General features: G+C 31.2%; 2 protein-coding genes across 3 annotated transcripts; both read left to right on the top strand.

Annotated features, from left to right (window-relative positions):
• The first annotated feature begins 1,409 nt into the window (after positions 1 to 1,409).
• On the top strand, positions 1,410 to 4,599 carry LOC143355272 (uncharacterized). Of its 2 annotated transcripts, XM_076789965.1 has the most exons (3): positions 1,410 to 1,670; positions 2,331 to 3,578; positions 3,697 to 3,819. In XM_076789965.1, the coding sequence occupies exons 2-3, from the start codon at positions 2,362 to 2,364 to the stop codon at positions 3,698 to 3,700; spliced, it is 1,221 nt and encodes a 406-aa protein (XP_076646080.1). In that variant the 5' UTR covers positions 1,410 to 1,670; positions 2,331 to 2,361; the 3' UTR covers positions 3,701 to 3,819. The 2 variants fall into 2 exon arrangements, with proteins under 2 accessions (XP_076646080.1, XP_076646079.1); XM_076789964.1 differs by having other exon boundaries at positions 2,331 to 4,599.
• Positions 4,600 to 6,160: 1,561 nt separating this feature from the next.
• On the top strand, positions 6,161 to 10,829 carry LOC143355270 (WD repeat-containing protein 3). The gene is made up of 14 exons (XM_076789962.1): positions 6,161 to 6,569; positions 6,638 to 6,847; positions 6,933 to 7,130; positions 7,214 to 7,378; positions 7,463 to 7,668; positions 7,781 to 7,916; positions 8,004 to 8,194; positions 8,279 to 8,474; positions 8,587 to 8,823; positions 8,930 to 9,199; positions 9,307 to 9,549; positions 9,626 to 9,792; positions 10,156 to 10,378; positions 10,460 to 10,829. The coding sequence occupies exons 1-14, from the start codon at positions 6,399 to 6,401 to the stop codon at positions 10,622 to 10,624; spliced, it is 2,778 nt and encodes a 925-aa protein (XP_076646077.1). The 5' UTR covers positions 6,161 to 6,398; the 3' UTR covers positions 10,625 to 10,829.
• Positions 10,830 to 10,836: the final 7 nt, after the last annotated feature.

The following is a 10,836-nucleotide window of genomic DNA, read 5'->3' as shown; positions in this document are numbered from 1 at the left end:
AGACGAGGTGTAAAAAACTTTTGAAAAAAATTTGAATTGGTCGGAATCGCAAAAGAAATAGTAAAAGTTGGTTTTTTCAGCTTTTTTATCTGAGGCTGTATTGAAAATTTAAAGAATGTATTTGATTCGCTCGAATAAATTATATCCATGCTGAAAATTTCACCGATATTGGTTAATTCGTTTACGAGTTATAAACGATTAAAAGTGCGATTTTAAGTCGAAAATCGTGAAAAATGGCAATTTTTCAACTTTTAAGCGTCGGGCGCCCTTGCCCGCTAATAGGCGTGTTGAGCAGCTCAGTAGATCATACAATTTTATCATGGAACGTTTGACGTCTCAACGACGTGCTCATGTAGTAAAAATTTATTATCAAAATCAATCGACTGCTGTGCAAACACAAAGAGGAGTATGAGATATTTTCGGTCGTAGCCATGTTTCAAGTAAATCTACAAAACTTTATTTTCTAAATACGGATAATTGGATTAATTGGGTAGGCCCCCATACAGTGTTAGCCCAGGGCCCCAAAGTCAATGGTCCGCCGCTGGAGTCAAGCAGTTATGATCAAATCGGAATTTGATCCACATGGTATGAATAGGATTAGGTGGTATTTAAAAGATGCCATGGATGTAATCAGTAGACTGCCGATCTTTATACAAATTAACAATTTTCTGTATCAAGTGCAAGAGACAGAAGCCAAATAGAAATTTCTTTTATTCTTTAAGAATTTTAGTAAGTTGGAACTAATGTATCAATGCTCGTAAATTCTTTTAATCTTTCTTTTTCTGGTTCAAATGTCATCTTCTTAATTTTTTCATAAACGTATCAATTCTTATAAGTAGTTGAAATATATGTTTCTGTGAAAAAATGGCTGCATTCAAAAGGGGCAGCTGTTATTCTAACTGATATATTAATTTTGTGAAATTATTATAAACAATTTTTGAAGAGAAACCCAAAAATAAAAATCTGTATATACTTTCTTTCACAAAAATTGTATAATCTGAGGTGTTCAAATATTTAAATATTTATCTCTAGAACGCTGTTTTCCAATATTCTGTTTCATTTGTTATTTGCAATGTGAAATAAAAAGATAACAAACGTTCAACAATGCACTACGAAACTTGGAAAAATATCGTCCCGTTTTGGACGCTTAATTCTGAATATTTTCAATCGTTTAATAATATAATAAAATAAGATTTTGTAAAAAGAAGATAAATCATAAAACGAATATCAGAAATCATAAAACAAAATATTTTATTTTCGAAGTTGTATGCATACGAGCTCCGGTTTTAAATAATTTTTATTTGATTGGCCTGTCATTTGCAACATCCGTGTGGAAAACATCGACCAGTTTTTCAGATCCACAAGAATCAGCCAATGGTTGTTTTCACTTTTTGCGCAAGTGCAGTGAGTACAGTCGATGCGAACAAACCTCATGTCGACCGATGTGGATGGACGAGCGGCAAATAGTTCGCAGTGCGAATTAATTTCGAATAAAAACAATCGCCCGAGTTTATGGATATTGACTTGTCTCGTCTATCATACTATACTAACATGTGACACGCAAAGAAAAGAAAACGGCTGAAACTCTGCAATTTGCAGGAAACATGAACATGTTCTAAACACTTGCAGTATCATCTACAGATCAACTGTCATAAGCAGACGATACACAGGTGAAATTTGCGTTTTAAGTAATGCTCGACTAAATTATTTCACCTCGACATAGAACAATAAACCTACCACGAGTTTAAAATCGAGAAAAGATACATTTTTATATTTACCTTTTCTCGTAATGCCCATCTTTGTTTAACGTTTACAATCTTTTCTATTCATTCAGACTATAATTCATAAAGTAATATTACATATTTGATAGTACAGAATAGTGAAATTCTACATAAATCCGTCTCATAATTGCAAGTGATTTTAATCGATGGATCAAATCGTTTGAAAGAAAGAATGCATGAAAGAATAATTGATACTTTATTAACAACCATATGAAGCAATCTTATCTAAACTTGTATTTAATATTAAGTATATTGGATGATTAGACATTTTTAGATTTGTTATTCTTCAATTCCATATTTTTGTTATGTTAACTTAATTTCTACATTTTATAAAATAAACATAGGCTAAACAGGTGAAGAATACAATTGCATACGTCGAAACGTATAGTCTTATACTTTTACTAATTTTGTTTGTCCTACTGTATAGCTTATATCATCACTATTTTTCTGCTATCAGCTATGTAAATTCCAAAACTATTCAGTTTTAGAACATTAGTTACCAATGATAAATTTGTAATTAAAGTCTATGTAATTTTCTAATCATTCCAGTATTTACTGCTGTTGGCTGGATCATAAGGTCATGGAATTAAGTGAAACCAGTGTACAAATAAGAGATTGTTCCATAGACTTTATTCCAGTATATATTAAACAGGAGAGTAACAAACGTGAGACAGATTTCAATGATGTTGAAATAATTAATGCAGCCCAACATTTTTGTGCTATTGAAATCAAAGAAAGTAAAGCGTATAACACAATTAATAGCCATAAAGAATCAAATGTAACTACTAAAGATTACTCTCAAATTACAAACAGCTTAAATAATCTAAGCTCTACATTAACTCCTGCAGAACAGAATGAGAATTGCCACATTAATGGAATTTTGAATGAATCGACATATTTACAAAATTTGGACTATGAAAATGTAAATATTGAAATACAAAAGCCAACGAATGAGATCGCCGAGGTTTTCATTGATCAGAATGAACAAATACAAACAGCTAATTACAGTATCTCAACGATTACTATAGCAAGTGAACTACTGGGACTAAACTTAAATATAAAAAAAGAAGATGAAATAGATCATGAAACAGTTTACACTACAGGATGGCTATGCAACGTGGAAAATGAAAATGATCATTCAAATGTTTCCAAAAATAATAAAGAGCAAGTAGAAATTTCTACTGTGATTGAAGCTACGATAACACCGTTAACAGAACAGGAAGAAGAAGAAACATCAGAAACAGATAATAATTTGAAAACCAAGGAAAGTAACTCTGGAAGATGTAAAAAGCAATTAAAAATAAGATCCCTACAAGAGTATAAGGAGAAACTACGCAGGAAAGCGGAGTGCATGAGAGAGAAGAGAAAGAAGTTATATGAACAAGAAAGCGAAGAGCAACGTCTGCAGAGGTTAGCGAAAGAAGCAGCAAAAAGAAGGGAAATGAGAATGTATTATGAAACACCAGAGCAAAGAAGGAAAAGATTAGATGCAGAGGCAGCGAGAAAAAGGGAATACAGAATGTATAATGAAACGCCAGAAGATAGAAGGAAAAGACTAGATCGTGAAGCAGAAAGAAGAAGAATGAAAAGGCTTTCACTATATGCTACTGAAACACCTGAACAACGAAGAGAAAGACTAAACAGGGAATCCGCGAAGCGGCGAGAAGCACGATTGAATCAATATGCTAAAGAAACGCAAGAAGAAAGAAAAGAAAGATTAAAGAGAGACGCTTTAAGAGTTAGAGAAATGAGATTTACTAGATCTGCTATTGAAACAGAAGAGGAACGCAGACAAAGGTTAGTAAAAGATGCTTTTAGAAAAAGGGAGGTAAGAATGCATGGAGGTCATTCAATCAATAACAATTTCACTGAACTTCAAACCATTCGCAATTTTGAAGAACTAAACAATGTGCAGATAAAGGAGAGTCCTGATAATCAATTAGGAGGTCATTATTTAAGCAACTGGATGATGTGGTTTCAAAACTCATTAGCCCAACCAGTCCAAGTTGGAGAACAAATTGTCAAGCCTCAATCAGAGAATGACACATAAAGATTGTCTCATACATTTTTAGTACTGTACATAAAGTTTTTAAACTTTCACATACCATGCAGAATTATTGAACTGCTACTGTATAGAAAACTATGTGTATTATATATGCTTTTCGTATAGTACGATATTTATGCGTAAAATACAGTGGTGAAACATAAAAAAAAAATCAGAGATCGATACACTGTTAAAAACATAGACTTATACCAAGTTAATGGTGTAAATGGAATAGTTCTTACACAACATATTTAATTTGTAATATTTATATACTTCTACAGTAAATACGGTTATGATTTCATACATTAGCAAAAATGTAAAAACCTGTTATTTAGAGTATTTATTAATAGCATAGGGAATTTCGTAATTAGTGAATAATATACACCTTAAAATGTTCAATGCTGTTAAATTTCATGTGGAAATCTAAAATATGTGAAGCTTTCGACATATTAAAAAAAAATGTACAAACCATAATGAAGTTATTGTCATGTTATTATATTATTTAATGATAATGAGAGAAGATTGTTGAAGTGTTAATATTGTAAAAATTAAAATTATGCGTTTGAGAGATGGAAAAATAATTTTTAACAGTGCCTTTTTGTTCACTGTTTTACAAAAGTAATTTATAACGTGAGTCAAGGAATTTATATGTATGTGCAGCCTAAGCACAGTGATTGATTCCAATGAAGATTTGACTGTCTCTTGAAACACATGTATGTATATTATAATGTAATTTTTTCTACAGTTCCTTTGTATTAAATAATACAAAAATCACACATTGTCATACAACTATAAAATATGTTAACCCTCCTATTTCTATATCCTACTTTATTACCATTTAAGTAAACTGTCACTATATAATATGCAAAAAAATATAATTTTTATATAAATAAGATATTGCTACTGAAAAAACTTTTTGTGTATTTAATCATTAGTTTTTTAAATATTTAATTGTTATAAAATCCCTAGTAAGTTTTATGCGGCTCGAAATTATGTTATTGTTTATTGCTGTATCTATTAAATATATAGGTTGTCCCAAAAATGTTGTACTTCCTTGAAAGGGGTGATTTCTGTGCTCATTTCAGGTAACTTTTTTCTATGCGAAAATGTTCTCCGCGGCTTTGTTAACGAATTATTATTCCGCTGAGCGTGGCATTGGTATTGGCCGAGCCGGAATCCGTCCACTATAGCCGCGCCCTGATTGGTCCGTGTTTGTCGTTAATAACTCCTTAACAAAGCCACGGAAAAACATTTTCGCAGAAGAAAAAATTACTTCAAATGACCTTAGGAATCACCATTTTCAAAGAAATACAACACTTTTGGGACACCCTCACCAAAGTTGGGTCGAGCCAACGACTTTCAATTTTGTAGAAACAAGCGTTTAATTATTATATTAATTATCCTTCTTTCAAGATAATTGAGTGTGAACATGTTTACAGAGTCGAAGGATTTATATTTTAGAAATTATAAATATACATATAATACATATTAGATACTCACTATGTGCGCAGACTGGCGTTGCCGCTTGTTTATGGTATTTCTCTCTTACTCTGACCTATTAAAAAAAAAAGTATGAAAAGATTGTAGAAATTGGAATCGTTCGAAGGTGCGGCGCTATTTGAAACGTAATACAGTAGGAAACAGTGTTCAACAAATATAAACGATTTCATGAACTCGATATGACTAAAAAAATTACGCCCGATACACTAAATGATCTAACACATTTTGTATACTGTATAAGTATCGAGAACTTTGAATAGCAAAATAGAAATATTATAAAATGCTGTTTGTGATTCTTAATTTTAAGATATCGGTTTTTCGTAGAAAAAATTTATATTATTTGTGTTTTTTAATTCTTATACTTAAACGAAACTTTAATTCACCTGTACTTTGACTTGCATTATTGCGCAGGCCGCCGCAAATTCATATAAGTAGACCTGAAGCTATATTCATGGTATACAAACTATGTATGTATAGTTTACTGGATGTACAAAGTTTTAACGCATGCGCGCTGGAAACTGATTTTCGAAAATCAAGCTTCAGACAAAGAATAGGTATAAATATTTTATAATACATATTGCAGTATATTAAAATTTATATATGAGTTATTATTGATTATTTTATTGAAGTAGTTTACTTATTTTAACTTTAGAAACTTATATAGATAAAGGAGGGGTCATTTGAGGGGATGTGCATGGAAGGGACAGACCACCGATCGACTTCAAAGGTACCGCCCGGAGTGCCGCCTCTTGTTGTACCTACATAGTCTTTGCTTCAGATCTGTTCAAGTCACGATATAATACACCGCGGTTCAAATCTTCCAATTTATGGAGTCTATGGACAATATCTGCTACAACCAGCTACAACAGAAGTCCATGCGCGCATCTAACCTAAATTATGAATTAAACATTCTAAATTTACTAAGCATCCATGCAGTAAATATGAATTACACGTTTAGTAAATGTTTAATATGAATAAAACGTATGTAATATAAAAACCACAGAATCGTAAAATTTGATACATAAAAGTAAAATTCTTTCTTGGTGGCATAAAATTTATTTGATGAGTAAAATATGGGTTTGACGAAGCAATATTTACGATATGTCCCAGCCGGAAATTTAAATATAATAGTTAATCCTGCTTGTAATGTTGTTTTTGTAACATTAGAAGGGCAGGAAGGTAGATTTGTAGCAGTTGGAGCATGTGAACATGTCTTCATATGGGATTTACGTTTAGGAGAGAAGGTAAAGTGATAACTATTTATTTCATTCTATTACAAAAATATTTACGTTATTATTCTTAATTATTTCAGGCCCAAGTATTATCCGGAGAAAAAGTAAATGTTACATGTTTAGCTGCATCTCCAAATCAACGCCACATAGCTGTAGGCTATGCGGATGGTACTATAAAGACATTTGATTTAAGATCAGGTGAAAATATAAGTATATTTGTTGGTCATCGATCTGAGATTACTACTCTGGCATATGATAAACAAGGGCATAGATTAGCTTCCGGTTCAAAAGTAAGATATCTTTGGTATCAATTTTAATTTATTCCATGCAATAGTTTCAGTTCTAAAGTGTTCATTTTCATTTTTCTTTTTCTAGGATACAGATATTATTGTATGGGATGTAGTAGCAGAAACAGGTATATGTCGCTTAAGTGGACATAAACATGTAATAACCAAATTAGTATTTATGAAAGATCACAATATTATCATTAGTGCCTCTAAAGATACCTTCGTAAAGTTTTGGGATTTAGATACAGAACATAACTTTAGGACTCTTGTTAATCATAGATCTGAGGTAAATAGTAGATATACATCATTTAGACCACTCTGGCCTCGCTGTCAATACTACTATTAATACTAGTAATTTTATTAATCTAGGTTTGGTCTTTGGTATTAGCTAAAAATGATCAATATCTAATTACTGGTTGCAATGACAATGAATTACAAATATGGAAAATACATTTTACTGAAGCTGCATCTGTAGACTTTGAAACCAATTTACAAGATTTAACCATTACGGATGATGTTGAAGTTAGCGATCTGGTAAATATTTGCTAAGCAATATTCCTTTCGATCTTTCATGCACTTATGTTTCTTTCATTTAATATACATGTTCCATTTTAATAGAAATATCCTCTAAAATGTGAAAAGACTGGTAATATTTTGAGAAGCGGTCGTGGAAGAGTTGTATCCCTCGAAGTAGATTCAACACAAACTGTTGTTGGCTGTCATGGTGTAGATAATACTGTAGAATTATTTCAATTATTACCTGATACCAAAGTAGAAGAAAATGTAGTTAAACGATTAAAAAAAGAAAGAAAAAAGATGGCCAAGTATGTAAAAACAGTAATTTAATACACTTTTATTACATTACTAAGATTATCACTACATCTAGATATTTTATAAGTAATTGAAAATTTGAATACATGTTGATGTTACAAATAGAAATGGAAATACTACGGAGGCAAATTTATCGGGAGTACCAACAATAAAAGATGAAATTATACGCTTACCTGCAATTGAAGTATCTGCTAAAGCTAAAGGACTAAGTATGGTGATGGGTAGAGGAGGCGAACTCAGGGTAAGTGATGATGGAAAAATTGGACCTACTTTCTAAAATTCATTTAAACATACACAATACGAACTTACTTTGTCATCATGTTTGCAGATATGTATTGGATTAAGTAATAATTCTCTTGAACTATATTCTATATTCACAAATGAAAAGGATGCTGAAACAAAACTGTTAAGACTTGTAACAAAACAAGGTCACCGATCGGATGTCCGTGCAGTTTGTTTTAGTTCCGATAATTTAGCTTTTGCAACAGCAAGTGGAGATTCTATAAAGTTATGGAATAGGTATGAAAGTATTACAAAAAAGTGTGTTCTTAGAATCTGCTCGAATAAACTATTAACGCTACTTCATATATTTTTTAATTTTAGACCAACTTTAGCATGTATACGTACTGTAGAATGTGGTTACGCTTTAACAGCGACATTTATACCAGGTGACAGACACTTAATAGTTGGTTTAAAGGATGGTAAAATGTTAATTGTGGATATTGTGTCAGGTGAAATATTAGAAGAAGTACCTGCACATTCTAAAGAACTTTGGAGCGTTACTCTATTTCCTAATAGGGTAATTTAAAAAATTATATTTTCTAATTCCATTTCTATATGCATTTTATTGTAAAGAGTTTTTAAAGAGTTTATTTTATATAAACTCATAATTGCTTTTTACATTTCTATAGAGAGGAGTAGCAAGTGGCGGAGGAGATCAAACAGTGAAATTTTGGGATTTTGCACAAACTTTTAAATCTCAAGATAATGACAGTGAAGTTAAAGCAAAAGTATTATCCGTTTTGCATACAAGAACTTTAAAACTAGAAGATAGTGTATTATGCGTACGAATAAGTCCTAATAATCAATTCGTTGCTGTCGCATTACTTGATTCTACAGTAAAAATTTTCTTTCTTGACACATTTAAGGTAATTCTTTATAAAATATACGTATATATAACATATCTTTAATGGCTGTGTTATATGAGAAAGCAAAAAAAAAAAAAGAAGAGAACAATGTATAATTTTCTTTTAGTTCTTCATTTCACTTTATGGACATAAATTGCCAGTATTGTGTATGGATATATCCAGTGACTCAACACTCATTGCTACTGGTTCTGCTGACAGGAATATTAAAATTTGGGGTTTAGACTACGGAGATTGTCACAAATCATTATTTGCTCACGATGATTCTGTAACAGGATTATCCTTTGTTCCTGGAACACACTATATTTTTACTTGTGGAAAAGATGGAAAAGTGAAAGAGTGGGATGCTGATATTTTTCAAAAAATTGTTACATTACAGGTAGCTTACTGAAAAAGAAGGACAAATCTATCAAAACTATAATATATCAAATAAATAATAATTATGCCTGAAAATTGTATAAAACTTTAATATACAAATTTATCTAGGGACATGCAGGAGAAGCATGGAGTTGTGCTATTTCACCGAATGGTATTTACGTTGTATCATGTGGCTCTGATAAAGTCGTTAGAATGTATGAGCGAACGTTAGAGCCCTTAGTTCTGCAAGATGAAGAGGAAGAAGAGAGGGAACGTCAAGAAAATGAGTTAGCTACTGGTGAAACTACTGTTGTTCCAGGACGGAAAGAACAATCACTTCCTTCTAGAAAAACTGTTTCCAGCGAAAAAGGAGTAAATATCAATAAATCGCATCACAAATCAAATAACATTATTGTGCTATGTGCAAATTATAAATATAAATGTTTAGGCTGAATTAATATTGGAATGTTTGGAAATATCTAAAACATATAGTGAACAATTATCAAAAGTAACAGAAACGGATACAACACTCGCTATTCCTTTACAAATGCAAGCTTACAATTGTACAACCATAGAAGATTACTTATTGGAAACTGTTAAACGTATCAGAGCAAGGTAGGAACAATATTAATGCAATATTTATTAAATAAATTATCATTTCTTAAATAATGATTTTTCTACGTGTCTCTGACACAGATATAGTGTATAATAGAAGTAAGCACGGTGCACGCACTGAAAAAAATACTATTATAAATGAATGGAGAAGGAAGTTTTGTTGATGTAGTAGAGTGAGACTGAATAGCGGTAGTAAACAAGTGCGTCGCATCACTGAATATATGTAAATATCAATAAAACTTTCTTCTCCATTCATTTCTAATAGTACCTTTTTTAGTGCAATGACTGTGTTTACTTACTTTTGTTATTCACTGTATCTATAAGACAAATAAATGATATTATATAACTTATTATAATTTTCAGCGACTTAGAAGAAACATTGCTATTGTTACCGTATTCAGCTGCTTGTGACATTCTTAAAATGCTACCCAAACTGTTACAATCTGATCATCGCACAGAATTAATAGCAAGATTGGCATTGTGTTTAGTAGAAACACATCATGGTCCAATTATATCGAATCCGGAACTTCTACATACACTAGAGATTGTGAAAACATTAGCTATTAAAAAAGTTTCTCACCTGAGAGTAAGAAAATATTTTTATACAAATTATAGCTACGAAATTCTATAATGTATAGAGCAAATTGTTTAACATTAATTCTTCTAGGATATGATTGGATTTAATTTACATGGAATGTTACACATTCAACGAATTATAGAAGAAAAGGAAGGAATTCAACTTTTTAAAGACGCAACTAAAAGCAGTAAACATAAAAAGAAGGATAGGAAAAATAAAGAAAAGGCAGTGAAAAGAGCAATTATGTCTTTATAAAAGTATTGATTAACACTTTGAAAAAATATAAGGATCCTATCTCTTTGTAATAAGGCTTAATAGTCTAGTGCCTCTACGCATTTTTCCCAATACACAAAATCTTATTTTTATAACTTACTGAACGCACAAAACATCTTATGTATACCATATAGATTCCTGTTGTATATATGTATGTACATAATCAATAAATATGGAAATATTTTTATTCAAGT

Source organism: Halictus rubicundus, chromosome 6, assembly GCF_050948215.1.
Source record: "Halictus rubicundus isolate RS-2024b chromosome 6, iyHalRubi1_principal, whole genome shotgun sequence".
In the NCBI taxonomy this organism is placed as follows: domain Eukaryota; kingdom Metazoa; phylum Arthropoda; class Insecta; order Hymenoptera; family Halictidae; genus Halictus; species Halictus rubicundus.
Note: the sequence above shows the minus strand (reverse complement) of the source record. Positions and strands in the feature narration are given on the sequence as shown.